The sequence below is a fragment of the Protomyctophum bolini genome (assembly GCF_963924005.1).
Source record: "Protomyctophum bolini genome assembly, chromosome: 7".
NCBI lineage: Eukaryota > Metazoa > Chordata > Actinopteri > Myctophiformes > Myctophidae > Protomyctophum > Protomyctophum bolini.
Window position 1 is genome coordinate 26,528,134 of NC_137868.1, and position 25,279 is coordinate 26,553,412.

Here is a 25,279-nt window from a genome sequence, read left to right on the forward strand (position 1 = left end):
ACAACAGTAGACAGCCCCATTACTCTAATAGACAGCCTTATAGACAGCCAGGACTGATAAATCTGGGTCAATGCCAGTGTGATCAGCTATACTGTACCATCCCAGCATGTTGGATAAGCCCACAGAACTAAAGTGAGCGGATACACCTCTCTATCAGCCAGGTTTTACTGTAACTAATAGACAGTGCCTGGGGGCCCTGGGGCAAATGACATGATACAATCCCCATTAGCTCCCAATAATAGACTCGCTCTGGCATGTTTAAAAAGTGTCATGTTTTCAAAAGTGAAGTCAAGCCGTTAAATGACATTTGCCTGCCTGCAAGGAGCCCATGGCTTAATTTTTGGCAATGTGACATATGGCACCATTCATTTCCCAACGTGACTGTTTCAATGCAAAACAATTGGGATCCGGAGTAACCTGTCAGAGATGTTACAGTAGGCTAAAGTTGATGATGCAGTCGAGACGGCGTCATAATACACTCCTACTTGTTGTAGCCTACGGACAGTCCACTTGTCGACTTTACACTGACTTGCTACTTCCTTTGGTTTACTACGATTGTGCAACAGGCAACAGCAGCAACAGGCATGCAGCAGTCTAAATGTAATGGCACGGCAAGTTATTTGCTAGAGTGAAATTCCAACAAACAAGTACGTAGCTTAGTGTGTAGTGTTCCTTACATTATGGGGGATTCGAGCGCAGTGCTGGGGCTCAGAAGTCGCCGGAGAAGGGCTACCATATCGGCGGTGAGAGGGGTTACTCTGCAGGCGATGAATGGGGACTCTGTCGCGGTGTGTCAAAGTGCAGCGACTACTAGACAGGCTGTGGAGACACAGCCAAGCGGATGTGCATCAGCCAAAACAAAGAATGAGAAAAGACGAAAGAATCAGCTCAGTGACAGATTGTGGTGAGAAAAGTTGCAATATTTATAATAAATATTTATGTGGAATAAATGTAGACTCATTTATCAATTCGCAGTGCAGGACATTTGTGTGCAAACATACCAGAGCCAGTGGCGCCGGCGGCTGTTTCCTTTTCCTTGTGTTTCTAACCGTGCAAAAGTTTATTTCAGGACAGGTTACTGTCTGTGGCGAGTTTGCGATGGGTGTGTCATCGATTTGCACTGCAGGCCGTGCCGACAGTGGTATCCACGGCGGTTTTCGAGTATTTTTAACAAAATAAAAAAGCACTATCAATTTATCATTCACAAATAATTAATTAATTGATTAAACTGCGGGCTTAGGAGAAAACTGGGCATTAAACCATGGGCACTTGATTTGGGCAGTGAGAGCACAACGAAATGGGCACTCGAGAAGGTGTGTGTCTGTGTGCGCGCGCATACTGCATAACCTCGCGTCATCAGGCTTTCCAAATACTTATTACTTACTTATCCCCATTGGCGCATAGCCAGGGAAGCAACAAAGTTTCTCCACTTTTTTCTCCAAATACTGCCTATAGACAGTTAATAGTTATTATTAGTCCCCAAAAATAATAAGTGTATATATAGTAGCCTACCTAGTAGTTTCCACAACAAATTGACATATCTCCTCCTTCAGTCATCCAGCAGCAGCTCCCAGTATTTTGATGATAAACTAGAATTAAGTGCCCCTCAGGGCTCCACCAGGATTTATATTTTGAAGGACTGCATATTTCGGTCTCCTGGTGTTGCTTGAAAAGGCAGAATTGAAAAATGCAGGCCAGATGTGTGCAGAGTGTGGCTGCGATCAAGCCAACGGTGCCAGAGATTAGCTGTTCACAGACAGACACAACGGACGTTGTGCAAAAAATATATACTCTCCCGAGTCCCTATGCCTTTGGCCTGGTGGAGACAAAAAACTGCCCATACTCATTCATGTGAACTTGTCTTGTCTCCTATACTCTGATTGTCACAACACATGTAGGAAGGAAGCTCTGTGCAGAGTTTGTCTTTGTGATGTACAGCACAGCACTATCCATTCATCAGTTATAGATACATCCGTTTATCCACACACCCATTTCTCTTTTACTCCAGCTGTCACCAGTCACGGGAGTCCTTGCTGAGCTCAGCCAGTGGTTTCAGCAACTACAGAGGAATTCTCAACTGGTGTGTGGTCATGCTGGTAAGACACACACACACACACACACACACACACACACACACACACACACACACACACACACACACACACACATTTTAGTTCTTTATTTCAATCCACAAATTGCAATTCATTTGACAGGGAAACAAATACACGTGACATGGCACCTTCTCCTCCACACAAACTGCCTATAGCCAAAACAGCCGTATTTGGCAAGTTGTTTGGCTTTTCACTTTGTCATATTGTCATATTGTTAGGCCTCGTGGTCAGTTTATTTACATGGCCCAGGCTTCCAAATACACACACACACACACACACACACACACACACACTGTAATAATGTTGATTATTGATTATTATTTAGACAGCAAGTCGGATTTACTATGAAATTGTGCATTTCCTGTCAGTCAGTCGTCAGTTACGAGGGATGGAGAATGCAGATCCCTGATGTCATCAATATTGGCCAGCAACTCTATATCTGACCTCAAACCCTTAGATCTCCATATATGGAGCTGACCTGTTCTGACATTCCTTATGTTGATCCTTCCCCATCCATCCTTCCTCTTCGATGTCTCCCTTTTGACTGATACCTGTCCATTTAACTCTAGACGGGCATGCCCCAAAGTTATTAGTGCAGCCGCGGCCGGCAGTCTGCTGTTACCCAGGCGGATGCGTGCACGCGACCTCGCCTTAAACCTGTTCTGACATTCCATTTGTTGATCCTTCTCCATCCATCCTTCCTCTTCGATGTCTCCCTTTTGACTGATACCTGTCCATTTAACTCTAGACGGGCATGCCCCAAAGTTATTAGTGCAGCCGTGCCCAGCATTCTGCTGTCACCCAGGCGGATGCGTGTATGTGACCTCTGCGACCTCGGTCGCTTCTCTCCCTCAGGCGTCCTACAGTCTGGTATTATTGGGACAGTGATATGATTGGTTTCCACATCGGTTAGGGTCCCGTTGTTCTAGCAACTACTTTGGATTTTGATGTCCCCAGACATATCAGTTGGCAGAGATCTCTGATCGTCTGGCCATGCAAGACAAGATCTATTGCACGGCCCACGAGAGCCAACACACAGTGGCCATCTAATGACATATCTAAACTGAACCAGCTGTAAGCTATAGCCACTTGATCGGTCGAGACGGGACCCAACCTTACTTCTCCCTTTTACCCCAGGGGTAGAGTAATGGTGCGTTCACACGAACAGTTCAAACGACGCAAAGACACGTTGTGAGTTGCCTTTGCAATGTCATGTCACTGGCTTCCTTTAACAATGAATGGTAGACTGCGTCGTTTAATCTGCCCGTATGAACGCAACATTACAAGGGAAATAGACCAGGGTCTGAGCAGGTAACAGATGATGTTCACGAGCTGGGAGGACACAAGCTGTCAGGGTAGAATTTGAAAAGAAAGAAAGAGGTGTTCTTAATTCACGGAATTGCGCCAACTACAGTTTATTGTCAGCTATTGTCTGTATGTAAGGGTCACAAAGGATGTTTTTGTATCATCTTCCAAACATTAGATGTCACCTTATGTCACCTGATCCAACGTAGTTAGTCAGAACAAGACAGCTTTGTGTGTTTGGCCTTTAAAATTGTACAGTAAGGGGCAGGGCAAGGTACATCAGTGATTGATACCAGAGCAGAGATCATAGATATGATACCTTCAGCCTTGTCGGAAAAAAGGACAAAAATGTAAGACATTCTTGTGATGATTTACACACATTAAATCTTACCACATTTTTGAGGCGGCAAACAGTGTTAGTGTAAATAAATCTAGTGCTGTTTATGATCATTCATTAGATCAAAATAATTATTATTTCATACTTTTAGTCTAACAGTTAGACTAAAAGTATGAAATAATAATCAGTTAGACTAACTGATCCAAGCAGATGACTGTATTATGCAAATCTAGATTTAGCCTAACAGTTTCTAAAGTGGAGGTGCAGAGTAGATTTAACCTGTAAAGTCAATTCCAATGTTTAGATGACACACATGTATTGTATGATACATGTGTGATCATACACACTCACACACACACAGACCAACCTGCATTAGTGAGCAGATAGTTCACACTATATGTACGTACAGTACATGACGACGACGACATTGTCATTGTTGACGTTGACGACGACGACGTTGACATTGTTGACGACGACGACGACGTTGACATTGTTGACGTTGACGATGACGACGACGTTGTCAACACAACGTCAACAATGTCAACATCGTCGTCGATGACACTGTTGATGATGAACATTAAATACAGTGATGCTGAGGATGTGTGAGGTATATACCGTAGTTAAGCATATGTTTATACACATTCTATGTAATTTAATGTTGATAAATTGTCAACCTTTCAACACAAAATACTATAATGATCAGTGAATCAAAATATGACCAAAACTCTTAGATGGCAAATCTATTTTATCCAGAGGTGCTTCACTGCCACTGTGGATGAAAGCAAAGAAAAGTGAAATTAAACAAAACCACCCATTGCAGTTGAGTAGCATCGGTTAAATTCTGTTAGTAGTACCCGGTTTCTTTCTCCTTGTCTATTTAGAAATCATAAAGAAAAGGCAGTTACAGTGCAAGATTATCCACCCACATAGATTAATAGAATGAAAATGAAATTAATTAAATGATTCCTCGTTTCTATAAATATCCGCTCCTATCTGCTCCTTTTCAGTTGCCTCAACCCGTCTGATTCTGTGATAGATCTGGTTTGGTGCCAGCTTAGATGCACTACAAAAAAGACAATTTTAGCAAGACATTCTTCTCTGAACTCAAAGCATTTCTAGGGAATTTCTTCTTTACTGGGACAGGACAGCATTGAGGGATGACATGAATAGCTTGAGGCAGGAATTGAACTCGGGACTTTGCAGTTACACTAAATGTTCATAACAGGCTTAGAAACTACAGGGTGCCATTATTTAAATATATTTTCAATTAAATGTCACTCAACTGACAGGTGTGTTTTTCTGGCCTCAAGAAAGATCACTTGTTACACAGCACAAATGTCTTGTTTCAAGAAGCAATTTCAAGATAAAATAATGATTATGGTATTGTATCCAATGTGTTTGGTGAAATGTCTCCACATTTAAAAAGCATACAAAATGTGTGCAAGTAGAGTAAATAAACAAATCAACATAAATATATCTAAAAATAAACAAAAGGCATCAATGCGAGATAGGCTCGACATATTTTTGTAGCTTCTCTCCTGCACTGTGCACGAGTAAAGTGATGGAATGGGAGAGGATGGGAGGAGAGGAGATAAAAACCAGTGAGGGCTGCTTTCTGCTAATCCAGGCTTTGAACACAGATCGTTGTGTTCATCACAGGAGGCTTCTCTCGTTGCCGCTGAACTTCTGTGCCATCCCCAGTTAGCAGCATGGGGGCTTTGTGTTGATTAATGAGATATTACAATCCTTTTAGACAGAGGGAGAGATGAAAAAGGCAGAAGAGGCGGAAGCAAAGGAATGAGTGGGGATACAGGGAGAAAAGAGGAAGACGAAGAGGAAAAGAGACGGGAATGTTTTATTCCATTCAATTAGCAAAATGGAAGGAGGGGTAGTGCAGAGTGCAGGCAAACAAGGTGAAGGAAGGAGAAAAGGAGACTGATGTCATGACAGGGACATGTGGGAGAGGTGAAAAGAAGAGGGAAAGTGGTGACAAAGAAAGATGGGCTATATAAGAAAGTCAAATGATAGGGAAGTGATAGAGAAAGTGTCTTGCTTTCTTTGGCCCCTGGTCATGGACCTTACAGTTCAGACAAAAATGAAATTGAAAGTATTGCTCTGTGAACAATTTCTTGTGCCCGGTCACTGTGTTAGTGTACCATTGTTGGAGATTTGTTGTATACTTTGTATAGGTTCCTTGAGGTATGTCATGGATGTATTATTTGCCTGTAATTTGACATGTACGATATCGATGTAGCATTTTGTTTCTGCCTCTTGGCCAGTTCCCACTTGCAAAAGAGACTCAGTCTCAATGTGTTTTTACTGGTTAAATAATGGTTAAATAAAAAAAGAACAACAGAGTAAAGAGTAAATAAAGTTAATGAGCAGCAGAATGTATTTGCACTTGCAGAGCTTATCTATGAGCTATCAACTCCTCATAATATTTTCATTTGCACACGCACGCAAGAACGCACACACACACACACACACACACACACACACACACACACACACACACACACACACACACACACACACACACACACACACACACACACAAACACACACACAGTATTATTCAGCTAGAAATTTTACTATTCGTTTTGTTTTACAGGTGCTGAGCAATTCCCGTCTTTTTTTAGAAAACCTATTAAAGTGAGTATGGCTACAACCTTTTGCAAAGGATTTTTGTATAGTTTTATGTTTTTATGCCTGTCCTTTCTCAAGTCCAAATGAGTGTCTGATCATGAACATAAATACTGTACATTGCTTCACATCAAACCATGGCTTTATGAAAGTTGAAAAGACAAAATATTTTTCTGTCATGTCTGTGTAAACATACCTATATATCTATTAAGTTCTTCAACATGGACGTTGAGAAAAATCACACATTGAACACAAAGTAATTTAAACATACTACAGAATTGCATCAATTTATATGTAAATTATTATGTATATATATTATGTATATACTATAAATGAAAGGTAATGTCACATTTTAATCCATCATTTAAATGTGTGGTTCATTAGATATGGCATCCTTGTGGACCCTATTCAAGTTATTTCCTTATTTGTGAAGGACCCCTATAGCTGGCCAGCGGCATGCCTCGTAATTGGTAAGTACATTAATACACTTGAAACGTAGCTACAGGGATTTGAAAGCAGTCATTTTCTGATGACTGGTTACTTTTTTAGATTAAAAACCACCTGTCCTACAAGTTTATCAAATCATGACTTGAAATGAGTGTTTTGTAATTCAAGCATTATTTTTGCCTGAAACACACAAGAAAACATTGCTAGGTTAGTATAGAGCACCGAAGTCCTGACGTCACTGTCAGTAGAGGGTGTCAGTCCCCAGGTTCGTGTAGTTTTTATTTGCATTGTAATCTCCATAGGGGGATTTTAGATCGCCTCATATAAGAACTGTGTTTGAAAAATAAACCGATCACCCCAGGCTTTTCACTCATTTTCACTCATTGCCTTCATATGTACAGTAGTTTCAAGGCTTTTGCGGCCACATTAATTCCATTTTCTCCAGAAACTGGCTGTATCAAATATGAAAGGACATCATTAACGACGCACAGCCACTCCCCTGACAGAAAGGCTGGGGTGGTCGGTTTATTTTTCAAACACAGTTCTTAGATGAAGCGACCTAAAATCGCCCCTATGTGGATTACAATGCAAATAAAAAAATACATGAACCTGTGTATTGGCGCCCTCTACTGAAAATTACGTCAGACTTCGGAGCTCTATTATAAGTTAACTTTTATATTGGTTTATGCTTTCTTGGAAGAGTTGCATCCATCAGTCTTATTTCAACACATTGCTACTTGGTTTAAGATGTTCATATTGAAACTTGTTTTCTTTTTGCTGTTTGTTCCATCGGTGAATGTCTGCATTGCTGCAGCTCACTCTCTTGAGGGACAATTACCTGCCCTACATACTGCAAACTGTTACTGTACACTGCAGAGAGAGAGAGAGGGTGGGGCGGGGTGGGAGTGACAGGGAGGGAGAGAGAGTTTGGGGGGTAAAGATAGAAAGAAGGTGTAATGTGAGGGAGTGAGAGGTAAGAAAAGAGATAGGAGAGTTGTAGACAGTCCAGGGTTAAGGAGAAAGATGGAGAGAGAAGAGAGAGAGACGTGGAGGGGGAAGGCATTAAAGTGGGGGACAGAGAGAAGGACAGAGTTAATGTAAAGTACTGCAATAAGGGAGGGTAAGACGGGAGAGAGAGGAGAAGAGGTAGTGTAGTGAAGTACTGCACCGAACAAAGATATGGGCAGTGAGAGGAGTGTGAATGGGATTCTCTTTACAGCATCACGGACAGTAAAGCATCCCAGCTCCCCTGGGGAGTGGAGTAGTTTCAGACTCACTGCAGCAACTTTTATACTCTCTCTCTCTCTCTCTCTCTCTCTCTCTCTCTCTCTCTCTCTCTCTCTCTCTCTTCCTTTCACATACACACACACACAAACATACCCTTTATGTGTGGCACTGTTAGGGGGACTAGAGCACATCTTCAATCAAAATGAACAGTTTGGAACAGCAACCTATTCAACTGTTAATCCACTAAAAAATAAAATCAAGCAACGCAAGAGTGAGCGAGTGAGTGAGTGAGCGAGCGTGCGTGCACCGTGTGTGTGTGTGTGTGTGTGTGTGTGTGTGTGTGTGTGTGTGTGTGTGTGTGTGTGTGTGTGTGTGTGTGTGTGTGTGTGTGTGTGTGTGTGTGTGTGTGTGTGTGTGTGTGTGTGTGTGTGTGTGTGTGTGTGTCTGTGTGGCTTTAATGCCACTGCGGTAGTAGCCATATAGTGACTGGGCATAAAATATGTGTGTATGTCTGTATGTCTGAGCACGGACAGCTGCAACACCTTGCCAATACCGCTGGATGGCACTGTTGAGCAGTGTCTCACACACACACAATCAGAAGGCTGACAATGGGTCAATTGATGACAGTTATTTGATGACATTTAGGCTGAATTTTATATGGATTGTTGAATGAAGGTCATCCTAAAGCCATATATTTTTTGTGCTGTACTCACAGTTTCAGTAAAGCTTGTGTGATCACTGATGACATATTGGAAAGATAGAAGGGCTCTATCAGGAATGTCGTGTTTGTAAGAGAAGCCCTGCTGGGGACCCTTTTTACAGCAACAAACATGGGAAACTTTCACCAGGCCTGAAGGAAAGGACTACGATTCTTCTGCTTGGATAAACGCCATGCCATGGTTGCGTGTCGTGTCTGTCGGGATTAAAAAAAGCACATGGAGCAAAGATTGAAACCCATCAGTGAAGCTGTGCTGGAGCTCAAGGACTCAGCCCGGACTAATCACATGGGCTCATCGTTTGAGCTTGGGGAGTTGGAAGGATTTCGAGCACTCAACACATTAAGGCCCAGGCCAGACTTACTGCGAGCCAAATTAGTTGAGGAAACTTCACCAGTTTTTACAAGGGGAAGAGGAGGCTACTTTGGCTGCACTAAGGAAGGAGCAAACGCTGAACAGTCATGTGATGAAGGAGAAAATCACTGTTGGGGACTCCCTGCTGGGACGTTGAGGTTGGGATAGTGAATTTTGTGAGGTGAGGACATCGACAGATATGACCAACTGGACAAAGGTGCATCCAACTTGACTAAGGAGGATATAAACTCTTATTTAAGCCAGAAAAGGGCTTGGTTGGTCTTTCTGGAGCCACAGTGGTGGATGCCTCTGTGAATCATATAAACCCGGTCCCAGACGGTCCATGTGCCTCTGGACTATGGTGATGGAGCTGTGCTCTGGACTATGGTGATGGAGCTGTGCTCTGGACTATGGTGATGGAGCTGTGCTCTAGACTATGGTGAGGGAGCTGTGCTCTGGACTATGGTGATGGAGCTGTGCTCTGGACTATGGTGATGGAGCTGTGCTCTAGACTATGGTGATGGAGCTGTGCTCTGGACTATGGTGATGGAGCTGTGCTCTAGACTATGGTGATGGAGCTGTGCTCTGGACTATGGTGATGGAGCTGTGCTCTGGACTATGGTGATGGAGCTGTGCTCTGGACTATGGTGATGGAGCTGTGCTCTGGACTATGGTGATGGAGCTGTGCTCTTCATTGACACTGACACCAGTGAGTTGCTGCATCATTTAGTTGACACTTTCACAAAGAGATTGTTTACCAGACATAAGTACCAGCTGCTGTCCCCTCCACCCTGTGAGACTGCTGCCAACAAAACCTTGAGTAGATGGTGTGTGTGTGTGTGTGTGTGTGTGTGTGTGTGTGTGTGTGTGTGTGTGTGTGTGTGTGTGTGTGTGCGTGCGTGCGTGCGTGCGCGCGCGTACATGCATGCTTGCATATACGTAGGTATATATTTTAAAACTATACTGCTTTAGAGGGTTCATGCATTGCATGATTGTTTCTCTTTATTTATAACCAAAGTTGCCTCCCTATTGTTCTACCAAAGACCTTAGTGTACACACATGCAGTAGACTTTATGTATAGATGAGTAGATGATAGTGATTGTTTTACATGCCTTTTCAGAATGAAATAACAATGAGCAGTATTCCAGTAATTTACAAATTGCGTTTTATCAAAGTAAATATAAAGGAACCATCAGTCTCACCAATGAGCTTGCCCTGTGCTGTGCTGTAGGTGTGGGCCCTTTTACTCTCCTGTCTAGCAGGTGGTGTGTGACTGTGTGCTGTGCAACACATATGCTCTGTTAGTGCTGGCTCATTTCATTCATAGGCTGCGACTGTGTGTGTGTGTGTGTGTGTGTGTGTGTGTGTGTGTGTGTGTGTGTGTGTGTGTGTGTGTGTGAACTGTGTCCGTGCGAACGCATGCGATTGCGCATGCGTGCGTGGCACTGCGTCCGTGGTCACACCAGCCAGGTCTTGGTTGAGCCAGGTTGAACCTACCAGACCCACATAATTAAATTAATTCAGTTATGCTTTGCTTTATTAGCAGTTTGCACCACATACAAATATTGCACAATGACATTTCATAGGACTCCTCATGTCTTTACTGCATTTTATCAAATGTAAGAATAAAAAACAATGACTATATCCAGCTCACAGAACACAAAACATCTGATCTGAGGCATTTTGATAAGGGTATAAAGTTGTTGAAGACTAGACCTGAGTCATTTTGATAAGGGTATAAAGTTGTTGAAGACTAGACCTGAGTCATTTTGATAAGGGTATAAAGTTGTTGAAGACTAGACCTGAGTCATTTTGATAAGGGTATAAAGTTGTTGAAGACTAGACCTGAGTCATTTTGATAAGGGTATAAAGTTGTTGAAGACTAGACCTGAGTCATTTTGATAAGGGTATAAAGTTGTTGAAGACTAGACCTGAGTCATTTTGATAAGGGTATAAAGTTGTTGAAGACTAGACCTGAGTCATTTTGATAAGGGTATAAAGTTGTTGAAGACTAGACCTGAGTCATTTTGATAAGGGTATAAAGTTGTTGAAGACTAGACCTGAGTCATTTTGATAAGGGTATAAAGTTGTTGAAGACTAGACCTGAGTCATTTTGATAAGGGTATAAAGTTGTTGAAGACTAGACCTGAGTCATTTTGATAAGGGTATAAAGTTGTTGAAAACCTAGACCTGAGTCAAAAACAATTTATTCCGACTTGATTACTCCTATTCTTGAAGTGCACCTGATTTGGTACTTCAACAGTACAAACTTTCTTAGCCGATTGCAGCACTTTTTCTTCAAATAAGTATGTATGCAATATGTAACTGAAGCATGGAGGTGTAAATGATGGGGAATGTTCAGCATTATGAGACACATTTCTAACTAATGGTCATATTTTTACCTACAGTATTGTCCGTGAGTATGATTCAATTCTGTCTTTGCTGACAAGCTGACAATTGAACTTGGTTTTCTTTTTTTCACTTAATATCACACAGTGAGAGTTCAATCAGATGGCAGTGAAATCAACCTGCTTGAACATTTCATTCTTTGAACCAATACTGAAATATACTGTAGGATCACTGAAGTGCTAACATAAATATTTATTTTACTGTCTTCCTACAGTGTGCAATGTATTCATACTGGTGGCTCTCTACACAGAGAGACAGCTGTCCATGGTGAGTTCATCAACATGAGTCATTTGTAAGTGTTGATGCACTTTAATTTGAAGGGGGATATGTGCAGAGTAATCTAGTAAGTGAGTGGCGACACACTTTGATCTCGCCGCAAAGCAGGGTGCTGTGGGCTATAGTTCCAAACATTGGAACTATCCCATTGAGATAGAATGAGCACTTCCGCATTCATTTTTACAATGGGAGTCAACACTAGTGTCGCCACTCTCTTACTAGATTACTCTGGATATGTGGTAATGTTTTTGTTTTAAAAAAAGGAAAGAAAGTTTGTTTTAAAGATAGAACTCTACATACCATCATAATCATTGTGAGAGTATTTATCAGGGGTCTCCCCATCTCTCCAGCTCTTTAGTAAACATAAAATACATTCTCAGGTCAGTATACCAGTTTCATCCAGTCAGAAGGGCATGTAACAGCTTCAATTTTATAGTATTCCAGTTACAATTCTGTCTGCTAATTTATATATTTTTCTGTTCATTGGAGAGACGGTAGACCTCTGTTACAAACACTGTATTGCAATGAATTGGAATACACAGTAGAGCTTACAGCTTTTTAACACTTACTTTAACAAAATGAATGTGACATTAGAGTTTTGGGAAACCTGAAGGGCGCTGTCACAATTTCTGTTAATTTCTTCAGATGTCTCCCTGTCAGAGTGCTCACACTTTCTTGGCCAGGTTGGCCTATATTGAACCTGAATCCTATTGTTCTATTGTGAGCAGGACAAGAGAAAATATGACTTAACACTTCCCAATGCATTCTGGGTCTCCAGAGTGGCGAGCTCTGAATGGCGAGCTCTCGAGAGTAGAGACCCACAATGCATTCTGAAGTGTTACACCGACCAGATTTTCACCTTCTTTCTCACAATAGAACAATAGGATTCAGGTTAAAAATTGGTGGTCGCCCTTTAAAATATTAATGAAAGGTGCCAATTGAATCCGTAAAATGCCTCTACCACATGCAAGAAAATGTTAACCTTATTTGAGTAGACATTATAAAGGTGAAACTTTAATGTCTACACTGTTTGCATCAGCTTTAACGACTTTAATGTCTACACTGTTTGCATCAGCCTTAACGACTTTAATGTCTACACTGTTTGCATCAGCCTCAACGACTTGAAGCCCAGCATCCATATTCTGGTTGGAAAATTAGACAAGCTCACAGCCTCACAAGTGTGTTATTTTTTAGATTGGCTGTAGAGGAAAAAAAGAGCGTACTAAGTAACGTTGCAGTCCAGGTCTGTTTTTCTAGAGGGTTAAGCAGTGAACATTTGCATATTAGTAGGCAGACCGAGAGCCTATAGTATATAGTATAGAGTATATAATAAGCCTTTTGGTAACTGTTACCCTCCTCTTCTCGTCTCAGGGTTCGTTCAGTGAGAATGTGGGTCTTCTGGTCCACTGTGTCAACCTGTCAATCATCCTCAGCTTCCCTGCTCTGGTGGTTCTCTCGGTCCCTTCCATAACTCCAGGTAAACCTTTGGACCAATCATAATGCAGCAGTGACGTCTAGTGGTAATTTGCACTGACTTTGCTTGAATGAATCATGGCCTGTTAGCATTCCTCAGTCATGCTAGGGCTCCTACTCACAGTATGACAAGCGACTAATGAATTCGCTGGACAGAGCTAGTGACCCCTATACAGTAGCATCCCTACTCTGGGGCTAATATTCAGTGAAAATAGTTAATCTACATCTTGTAGGTTATCTATTTTGGGAAATAGACCAAAAACAGACGGGGCCTAGTATAGAGCCCTTCATAATATGGTCAACTAAGTATAGGATTCTAATTGTTAACTATCTATTCATGGCCTGCTAACATTTCACCTTCACCAACAGCAAAACATCATATTACCCTTCAGAGAAACAGCTGGCTTGTTCGTTCCATGTAGTGCAGTAAAAGAAATCCCTCTCATATAGTGTCATAATGGGAGCGTGTTAGTGCTTATGGAATCGGTTGGTCGTGACTGGATTGCACCCAGTTGGCTCTGAAGGGAGATGAGACGGAGGAGCGGAGCAGAGCAGAGCAGGGGAGGAGAGGAGAGCTGCCAAGGCAGGCGTGGTTTAAAATGACGGGTCGTCCAAGGGTCAACCTCCTTGTGTCTTCATCAGGTTGCCTGTCTGACAACAGGCAGCCCTCATGAAATATGAACAGATACTGCATACTAAACTGTACGCTACACATTATTTTAGTGTATCCTAAGAATTAGTAAAACTTTTTTTTACTTATCTCTATCGACCGTATAACCTATATACCGATAACCGATATTGTGTCTATTTCTTAATTTTTCCAAAAATAGCAGATCAAGCTTACAATGCTGCACTGTGAGCTTTTCGATATGCTATTTCTTGCCATTTCTGAAAATATTTGAACGTATAAAATGGCATAAATGTTTACACTTATGCTATATCATTACAATAAATATGGATATATTGCACAGCTCTACACAAAATGTACATAAAAAGAATACATAAAAAAGGGCATTGAATATATGAGATGAATTTACTGTACATCACAGAAGTGATTGACTATACAATGTAGAAGTCATATGATATGAGCCAGCTGGCAGGTCACAGTGTGCATACCGTACATACTGTGGTTGCATTGGACTGGCCAGCGTTCAGCCATCAGTCAGCCTCTTCCACTAATCTGCTGCCCACAGCGCAGAGGTAGAAAGTTGCAGCTTCCACCAAGGCCGTTAATGTATGGACTCTGCCAATGTGCCTTGTCATGAACTTGAAAACTTGTTTAGAATTTGTATAACACCAAGGTCACACCTGTCATTTAGCCTCTAAAAAAAAGACACAGCAGGGGCTTCATGTGTGTCATTAACATAATGTATTTAGCTTGGATAACAGCAAGATGTTGGCATAGGTTCATTGCTTGGACCTTCATTTTTAAGGGGAAGCATCGTTTTTCATGTTGCATTTCAGTTATTTATTGATGGCATTGGTTAGAGTAGAGTAGGCTATAGTACTGTTTCCCAAACAGTGGGTCGAAACCCATTTGTGGGTCACAGACCAATTTTTAGGGTCACACCTCAGAAATTTTCTTTCCTGCATAAAATGGTTATTTCAAAACATTTTCCCCTCCCCCAAAACATATTTAAAAAAATAAAAAAATACATTTTAAAACAAACAAACACATCTAAGAAATTCCATAAATTTAAACAAATAGTAATTAAGAAGTATAGTGAGAATCTATCTACTATCTACAAGCTCACAGCACGAAGCGACGGGTTGTGAGCTTGTAGATCTGCTGTTTGGGAACCACTGGTCTTGTGCACCTGGCATGACCCTATGGCCCCTGATGGGCACATATGGTTGCATTTATTATTTTTAATAATGCAACACTGGGGATTTTACTTTGTGCTTTCAAATAATTTGCTCTGAAAATATGATGCTCTTATTCTTTATGATTTTAACAAGACCTTTGGCAAACTCCTATCTTACTCCACTCCTCTCCTAACCTCTCCTCTTCCTCTCCTCTCATCTCATCTGTTCTCTCACTGGGAGGTGAGGTAGTAGAGGAATCGGTCCATCTGTCTGTCTGTACTCAGTGTCTCTGTTTACACAGGAAGGGCAATGACAGAGGGCAGGTGTGCGTGCGTGCGTGCGTGTGTGCGTGTGAGCGAGCGCGTAACATTTGACTATTGGCTCGCTGTCCCTCTTCCTCACACTCAGCCTCCAAATAATTACTATTACTTTTTCATAGACAAAAACACTTAACTCGACTCTATTTCTACAACTGGCATTCTGTAGTTCCAGCCAGTGGACCCATGAATAATAATGAGTTTATTGTTGTACTATTTAATGAAGACGTATTGTGGGTTCTCTTGGCGTTCTTTCATTTATTCTCTTTCAAAAGTCTGCTGCACAATGCTTATTATGATTTCTTGTGAGAATTAAGGAAATGCGCTCCAACACAAACCAAACCATATCTTTTTTTAACCATCTGAACCCCAGCATCCCTTATTGGGGAACATTCTGTCACTATTTTGTGAGTAAAAAAACACTTTGTGTTTGAAATTGACACTCGTGCTTTCTAAAGTGTGATTTGGGGCCCTGAGGATGAATACAAAATTAATATCAACATCTTAATACTGTCCAATACTTTGATACGTAGGGGGGGTGAAATTATGACAGGCAGTTACTGCAGTCAAAAAATAAATAAATAAATAAGGAAAATGTGTGAAATAGTCTGACGCTTTCTAAGGTGTAATTTGGGGCCCTAAAGATATACTAAAGATATCCCCACTGACAGGTACTACCTGTCAGTGGGGAGTTTGGCTGAATATCAACATCCTCTAATACATCCTAATACTGGGGGGTCAATTCCTCAGGCAATTCCTGCTGTCCTAAGGATGAATACAAGATGAATATCAAAAACATCTTAAAACCAAAATGTTGAATTGTGGGTTTGAGCTCAGTATAGGATGTATTATACCCAGAGAGGACGTACAGGGCCTTAGTCCTACTCCTCCTCCCAGCCAACGCTCCCCACTGACAGGTGGCAACGACATTCTACAAATGCTTAATGCTGATCCAACCCTTCTCACTCACTTGTCTATTTGGAACCCCCTCAAGGACCCTGTGAGGACCCACTTTGAGAACCACTGTCCTAGACTCTTCTTCCTAGCTCCCATGCCGGTGGAATAAAATCTCTTGCAATGCAGTCAGAACTGCAGACTCACTCTCTAATTTCCGCTGCAGTTCTTTGATTGATTTGTGTTTTATTGACAAAAGGCAATACATACAGTATCTGTCAGAAGGATAAATCACAAATATGCTCCAGAGGTTGCTCCATTGTGGTCCTTAGTGGTAGTGTTATGGGAAGCAGAAACATACTGAAAATCAGTGCTTCCCTGGGCCTTGAAGATATTGCAAGTGAGCCCCCTAATAATTGACAAAACATGAAGAGTTTAATGATATAGTATAACATAATTTTGCACAAAAAACACACAGACAGACACACACACACACACACACACACACACACAAACATGGTAGCTACTAGTGAGTGAGTGAATGAGTGTAGCATGCGCACACATTTTATCCAATCCACTTAAGAATTCATGGAGAGTTAATGTTCTGTCAATAAACTGCAGTTTCTGTTTACTTGGTTTAATCGATTGTATTCAAAGTGACTTGATCTCGACCCCAAATGAGTCCATCCTTTATTTCCCCTGTTTCTGCAGTGACATCTAGTGGTGGACTCTTGATTCACTGATCCTTAGGGAAACATTATGGAGCATTTCGCAATGAATAAATGAGTAGATCCTTCCGAACATAGGCCAACATATTATCTTAACATGCTAATTATATGATACTATACATGTATGCAAATTGTCTGAATGATTTTCAACATCCAACATGTAGATTGTATATTGTCCTTCTGTCATTTATACAGTATATTCATGATACTAGGTATCCTTGATAGGGTTCCAGAGCGCCCAAGCTAAACTAGCCTGTGGTGAAGCCAGCTAATTTAACTTTTTTGCAAATAATTTAACAAAATCTTCTCTTATGGAGTTCCCTGGAATTAAATGAAATATTTTAAGACGGGGGGTCCGTAGAAATACAATATTTATTATAACACATACACGTACCGGACAGCCCGCCATAATAAAGTATTATCTGTAACTCCTGTTGCAGGTCCTACATCACCACACTTCAGTGGAGGACCCAGTCTGGTCTGTTACCCTGGCAACCTCACTATCAGAGGTAAGCTACAGTTATTGGTACTGAAATTGTACCAAATGGACCCTTGCAGGTCTGTTCCATTTGTACACACTGATGGTTGGAGTGATAAATAATGGTATCAAATGGGGGACTAATGCATAGGAAACTGGGGGTCCTTGATATGTAAAAGATTAAGAATCATTGAACTAAACTATACTGGAAGGAACCCCAGTATACACTCTAAAATCCTCACTGTTCGTGTTCACTATACATTTTGAATTAGAATAAGATCCGGACTAAAACCAACAGGAAGATGATGTTTCGATTCAAAATGTAGTGTGTTTTGCATAATCTGCTTTCTTTGCATTCGTTTGTCATAAAAGAGACCTGTTTCACGGTACCATGTACCGTCAATTAAAGTAAATTATCTTTAGTTTCTAATCAAGTTCTAATTAACAGAGCAAGTATTGAAAATATCTCACCAGTGTTTGGAGTTATATCATGGCGAGGTAATTACACAAACCTCTACCAAAGTGATATTTTGCTTTAACAAACTAAATATAGGGCATAGCAGTGGCAGCCATGTTGTGGTGTAGTGATTTCCTGAAAATAAATGAAGAAAGACATGAAAGTGAGGATGTAGACAAAATGTTTCAATTGCACTGCATTGCAGTGATTATTTTAAGCCTGGAACCAAGCCATCCAGGCTCCTGGTGAATTATGACCATGAAACATTTGATTCTGTGTTTAATTATATTACTAATATATTTATTAATAAATACCCTTTTTTGCCGTTTTCAAATATCGTTTGACACAGAATCAAATGTTTCCTAGTCATGATCAGAGTGTAGAGTAGGAGAGTAGCGACACGCTTTGATCTCGCCACAAAGCGGGTGCCTATGGGCTATAGCTCCAAACATTCCATATGGCTGGAACTATCCCATTGAGATAGAATGAGCACTTCCTCATTCCATTGTTACAATGGGAGTCAATTGTAACAATTGTTACTCTGGTCATGTCTCCACACCAGGAGCGTGGATGGCTTGGTTCCAGGCTTAAAATAATCACTTCAATGCAGTGCAATTGAAATAATTCATGTCTTTCTTCATTATCCTACCAAAATAAAACCTTTTTTTATAAAAAAATTAATGGAATTCAAATTAAATGGATAGAATTTATGGAAACTAAAGTGATATTAGTTTCAATGCCGTTTGTTGTCAGAATGTGCTTGTTCAGACTGACTCATTTTCTCTACCACTCTCCTCAATAGATCTGTACTACTTTGTATTTGCTCCTACTCTCTGCTACGAGCTCAACTTCCCTCGTTCTTCCAAGATTCGCGTGAGTTTCCTGCTGAGGAGACTATTTGAGATGGTATGTAGACAGGTCTCTAAGTCCGCAATCTAGAAGTGGTAACTGTGGGGTTTAATTCTTGGCCCTCTATCACTGCCTGTCTGATAATGCTTGGATTTGGTGGCTGTTCTAAGCTTCCATTTAAAAGGAAAAGACAGTTGGTGTTGATATTCTGACCGCAAAATTACTATTCCAGTGCACATTTTCTGGATCTGTAGCCTATGATACTGTATAGATGTATTATACAGTATACTAGATAGATAGTTGGTAGCAATTTTTGGCAAACAGATTGTTGTATAGGGAAAAAAGTAAGTGGCTAAGGATATACCCCTGCGGGACCCCGGTTAACAAAGTATAGGTTTTAAGTTTAATACAACTTTAAATAGTCCTAGTCAGAGGTCATGGAGCATCTTTTGGTGATTGGGAGGACATAAGCAGTTGATTTGAGTAGTTCGAAAGAGTTGAGGTCATTTATTTTTACCATTTGCATTAAAAAGAACACCTCTGTGTACCATGTTTAAATGTGCACCTCTGTTCTCTCACTAAGCAGTCCAATCAAAGTAAGGTTGCATATGTGATTTCTCCAAATGTCTTCAGAACGATAATATAATCTGTTCTGAATGAACACTACAGCGTCTTATTGGTTTGATATTCCAACCATTACAATGTTTGTTATTGCCTTCCAATTAGTGTTTTATATGACAACCTGCCAGGTTGATTTCAGGTTGGATGAAAACAGGATGACCTGTCACCTTCCCTTTTCTTACGTAATGCAACTTGTTTGCCATCAGGTTTTTTTTAAGACGTTTGGGTAAAACATCTTTGTTATTGAGGATCAACCACCATGTCAATCTGTCTTTCTCCCCAGATATTCTTCACCCAGATGTTAGTTGGTCTCACCCAACAGGTACAGATGTTACCTCACATTTTGTACAAGTAGTTGGGTTTCACTTTGGCATGAATTTTACATTTTACATCTATAATTATACAGTTAAAAAAGTATAACAATAATATCTGGGTACTGATTTATATTGGTGTTGTATACTACAGTATGTTAAAATAAAATACTTCACTACAGTGTGTCTCTTCTACTCCTGGTCTGTAGTTGTACTGCTGCATGTTAAATTATACAGTATACAGTAGAAATCAATTTGGTATTAGTTTTTTAATCATATTCCCTTCCTTTTCTGTTTGTCAGTGGATGGTCCCCATCATACAGAGCTCAATGAAACCACTAGAGGTACAGAAGGATGACCATGAAGCACAGCACAATACACAACCAATAGTATGGCGTCACTGTCGGCCAGAAACCTTACAGCATATCGCCATAAGTCCTCCTCTCCTCTCCTCTCCTCTCCTCTCCTCTCCTCTCCTCTCCTCTCCTCTCCTCTCCTCTCCTCTCCTCTCCTCTCCTCTCCTCTCCTCTCCTCTCCTCTCCTCTCCCTCTCCCTCTCCCTCTCCCTCTCCTCTTCCTCTCCTCTCCTCTCCTCTTCCTCTCCTCTAGGATATGGACCTATCCAGAATGATGGAGAGACTCCTCAGATTAGCTGTGAGTAAAAAGGCACACAAACCAAAATAACAACTGATCTGAGCTGTGTGTGCTCCAGTTCCTGTTGATTTCATTGGATATCATTGGTCATCTGACCAGTTTCATTGGCTTTCATTGGATCAAATCGAAAGGAACTGGAGCACACACAGCCCAGGAAAAGTGTGGATAGGGGGCAGGCTGATTGTGTTCACAGGTGGGATGACGAGGGAGTTGGAGACAGGTGAGTAAATGGTACTGCAGTGTGGAATGGAAAGTGGGAGTGGCCAGGGCTGACATGGTCTGTGGAGAGACAGACCCTAACAAATAATAATAATAATATTTTATTGAGAGCCGATTCACATTTTTTCAAACATTATCGATCTACAAACCCGCAAATCACAATGCATTGAATGTTATAATGACATGCCCAAAATATGGCTCCAACTGATAATCTGGCCCAAACCGATATTATGGGCCAAATCAATACATTGTTCTGGATTTAGTTATCTTTCCTCCCGCTCTCGTTCTAGGTTCCTAACCACTTGCTCTGGTTGATGTTCTTCTACTGGTTCTTTCATTCCTCCATGAACTTCACAGCTGAGCTTCTACGCTTTGGGGACCGGCAGTTCTACAAGGACTGGTGGTGGGTGTGTGTGTGTGTGTGTGTGTGTGTGTGTGTGTGTGTGTGTGTGTGTGTGTGTGTGTGTGTGTGTGTGGGGGGGGGGTGTGTGTGTGTGTGTGTGTGTGTGTGTGTGTGTGTGTGTGTGTGTGTGTGTGTGTGTGTGTGTGTGTGTGTGTGTGTGTGTGTGTGTGTGTGTGTGTGTGTGTGCGCGCGTGCGCGTGCGAGACACGATAATATGTCCTCCACACTTTAGCGTGGTTCTATAAGGTCTAGTCCCACTGTCCCACTATAGGACTTGTGACAGATTTGTCTTTGTGAGTGGATGAAGACCTTGAGGATAAACTCCTGCGGCTTGTGCTCTTTTAGGATCAATGTCTGTCCTTAAGGACATTACACTGCTAAAGGAATTGAAGCAGAAGCATGACTACATTTTTAAAAGCACTTTTCCTGCTCATTCTGTTGTCGTGTCTGCAATGTGACCCTTTATAGTTAAACTGCACTGTTTCCTGGCTCCTCTCCTTCAGGAACTCAGAGTCAGTGACATATTTCTGGCAGAACTGGAACATCCCTGTTCACAAGTGGTGCCTACGGTGAGTTATTCTACACACACATGTATGCATGCTCACACGTGTGTGTGTGTGTGTGTGTGTGTGTGTTGTGTGTGTGTGTGTGTGTGTGTGTGTGTGTGTGTGTGTGTGTGTGTGTGTGTGTGTGTGTGTGTGTGTGTGTGTGTGTGTGTGTGTGTGTGTGTGTGCGTGCATGCAACACGCTGTTCTAACGCTCAGCAGAAAAATTGATATTGGCAGACCTGGACAAAGGGAATAACAGTTTTACACACAGACAAACATAATGGACATACACGGCTGACTTCCTCTGTATCTTTTTCTGTTTCTTTCTCCATCCATCTATCCATCCATCCATCCATCCATCCATCTTGAAGCCACTTCTACAAACCCCTGCTGAGGAGTGGATTCAGCAAAATTGCCAGCCAATCAGCTGTCTTCTTTCTGTCTGCCTTCTTCCATGAGGTAAGAGCTTGGGCTCAATAGCCAGTAAAGTGCTCCACACTGTGCATGTAGTGTTCTGGAGATGGGCAGACTGTTGACTGTATGAATAGAGTAGCCAGTAAACTGCTCACACTGTGCATGTAGTGTTCTGGAGATGGGCAGACTGTATGAATAGAGAGTACTTAATGAACCATAGTAATGGAACTTCTGGGGAGTCACTTAATGGCCTGATGGTGTAGCATAGTGATTCTGTCAGACTTTAGGCTGATTTCACTGTCTTTGTCTCAGAACATACATTTATCATAATATTAATGTGGATTATATTATATATACACATATATTATATGAAATTACCATTTTAGGCATTTAACTGAAGGTCTTACAGTATGCTGAGTAGCTTACTGAGTAGCCTGGTTTATACTTAGTTCTGTGCCAGTGTGTCTCACACTGATCGTGAGCTTGTAGACCTGCTATTTTATGTGTATTCAAATAAATGGTAAATGGGGCATTTATATAGCGCCTTTATCCAAGGCGCTTTACAGCAATTGTGCAGAGAATGTGCAGAATAAATCAATCATGAGTAGAATCAGTAGTAACAACCATGCTACTGTGTTGTCTCTCCTTGTGTTGTATTCTAGTATATAGAATGATAGTTTGTCTTTGTGTCTTAGTACCTGGTCAGTGTTCCTCTGAGGATGTTCAGACTCTGGGCTTTCATGGGCATGATGGCTCAGGTAAGACATTATACTTCTCACTGACACTGTTGTGCTTTTTAATACTTTGTCTGCAATTGTATTTGTGATAACCGAGGTACTATTTTCTACACAATTAATAATCACAGTTACTGTTTCGATGTTTTAAAATGAACATTAAAATGAGCAAAAGATAAATGCGCAAGAGTTGGATAATGAAATGACATGAACTACAATACAGGCCAGAGATTGTGGGGGGGAAATGGTCTTTCATTGATTTCATGTTAGTTTGCACAAGGTATGCTACATAGCATAGCAGAGGATGAACTCATGAACGTAAATAGCTAATTGTAAGGATGGTGATACTAGTTCAAACATTTCTAACTAGGGGGCATTTAAATGATGCTTACACATTTGTTTACTGAATCAACAGCTCCCGTTGGCATTTTTCGTTGGTCACTACCTGCGCGGCAACTATGGCAACGCAGCTGTATGGATTTCCCTCATCATTGGTCAACCATTTGCTGTACTGATGTATGTTCATGACTACTACGTCATGCACTACAGGCAGGGCACTGACTGACACACACACACACACACACACACACACACAGACCCTTAAGGTCACACACCAGGAGCGACACAAATAAACAGTACGAAAATGTGTCGCGATTATTTCACATCAAACTTTAATTGTAGTGATCCTCAGTCATTCAGGTTGATGATTGTATTTGAGCTTAAAGATTAAATTAATGCAATCTAATCGCACAAAATAATCGCAGTAGTAGCTGCAGTAGTCACAGGTACTGTTTTTGAGTGGTGCAACCACTCCTACAACCAGCAATCCAGTCCATGTACCTGTTTGTGTACGTCAATGAGCACGAGTATGTTACTTATTTATACCAGTAGGGGGCGCCAGAAACAGAGAGAGGGGTAGTGCTGTGTCTCTAATGTGAGAGAGAGAGAGAGAGAGAGAGGGGGGGGGGGGTGGGAATTGCACCACTCAGTTCACACGGGTGTGATTTTTTTATCATCACTTGGTAGCTTGGTATTCAGTATGGCAGGGCTGATAGTCAGTGGCATATTGCCTTTTGCTAGAACTACATGAATCGGAAACAAAAGTGAATTACTTCACACACTTAAAAGCGGTTCTCAACCTTTTCTGGATCTGGGTTCCCTTGATGGGTGGGCCACGTGCATTTTCAGAGCATCTTAGCATTTTATTGGTATCCCTTTTTTCTTTTTTAAAGATACGCTTAGGCATTTTCTGCCTGTATTGATAGAGACAGTAGACTGACAGGAAATGGAGAGAGAGAGATGGGGAGGGACACGCAGCAAAGGTTGTCGGGATTGGGAGTCGAACCTGTGACACACGGTCAGGCGGCATTAGCAGCGTAGGTGCCCAGATTGCTACGGTAGCCGTCTGGGCCATTGGTTTCACTTTAATGTTAGATCGCCCTTCACCACAACCCCACCCACCCCGATTATATCTCCCTCTAATCTGAAGCAGAACAGGGTCGTCAAATAGAAGGCAGAGTTTTACTGTGGTGTTGAAAACAGCAGTAATCCAACATCCATCCTCCTGTCACCCTTGACAAATAAGCCAAGCCCATGAGAGTGCAGAGGGGTTGAGTAAAAGACATTGTCAACTTTCATCAGATGCTTCCTGGCTAAAAGAAAGCTTTCCATGTCCCTCGATCATACTTTGTCGTACCTTTTGGTGCATTTGTACGGAGCCCTGGATTGGCCAGGGTTCAAAATATATTTTATCTCGCCCGGGCAAGTTATTATCTCGCCCGGGCGAGATAAAATAAATGTTCTTCTGTGGCCACTCACGGGCTCCGTAGTAATGTCCAACACAGGCAGATAATAATAATAATCATGCAGACAGTCATGCATACACATTTTTGTACTGTACTATACTTGAGCATACAGGCAGACACTTCCTCAACTCTGTCACATGATTGATATATCTGTGATCACTTTTTAATATTAATGTTAAATTATCATTATTAATTTCAAAATGTATGTAAATTAGTTTACACGACCAAACACGCAGCATCATCAACCGTATCATAATGTATACTAAGACAGTAAACAATCAAAAGGGCATTAAAGCACTACTGATTGTAAATGTTTGCAATATTGCCCATTTATCCTCACAATGACAGTAGTGGTGTAATGCAACATTAGGCCAGAATATTTTAGAGCCTAGACTGAGTATTTAGTTTTTCAAGACAGTTTTATGTACGTACGCACGCACGCACGCACAAACACACACACACACACACACACACACACACACACTAAGTAGGAAACAACTCAACCATTCTTGGTTAAAACAACACTTCCATGAAATCACCATATTTTTTTACTCCAATTTACTTATTGAATCTTGTTTTTGGCTCTGGCCAACAGTTTTACATATTTCAATGCTCTGCTTTTTTATATATTTTTTTTACATGATTTAATTCAAGCTATTGACAAATCTTTGAGAATAACCTCTAAGTTTTGATGGCCAAATAAAGTAAATAAATATATAATAATAAATGTCCTTCTATAATGAG

The 25,279-nt window shown here is 41.2% G+C and overlaps 1 protein-coding gene across 1 annotated transcript; it reads left to right on the top strand.

Moving 5' to 3' along the window:
- The first annotated feature begins 505 nt into the window (after nucleotides 1–505).
- LOC308318188 (diacylglycerol O-acyltransferase 1-like) lies at nucleotides 506–23,666 on the top strand. The gene is made up of 16 exons (XM_080767629.1): nucleotides 506–904; nucleotides 2,009–2,096; nucleotides 6,365–6,405; nucleotides 6,781–6,866; nucleotides 11,764–11,816; nucleotides 13,197–13,302; nucleotides 17,484–17,552; nucleotides 18,781–18,884; nucleotides 19,732–19,770; nucleotides 20,062–20,103; nucleotides 20,368–20,412; nucleotides 20,922–21,034; nucleotides 21,538–21,603; nucleotides 21,954–22,041; nucleotides 22,692–22,754; nucleotides 23,146–23,666. The coding sequence occupies exons 1-16, from the start codon at nucleotides 681–683 to the stop codon at nucleotides 23,293–23,295; spliced, it is 1,377 nt and encodes a 458-aa protein (XP_080623755.1). The 5' UTR covers nucleotides 506–680; the 3' UTR covers nucleotides 23,296–23,666.
- Nucleotides 23,667–25,279: the final 1,613 nt, after the last annotated feature.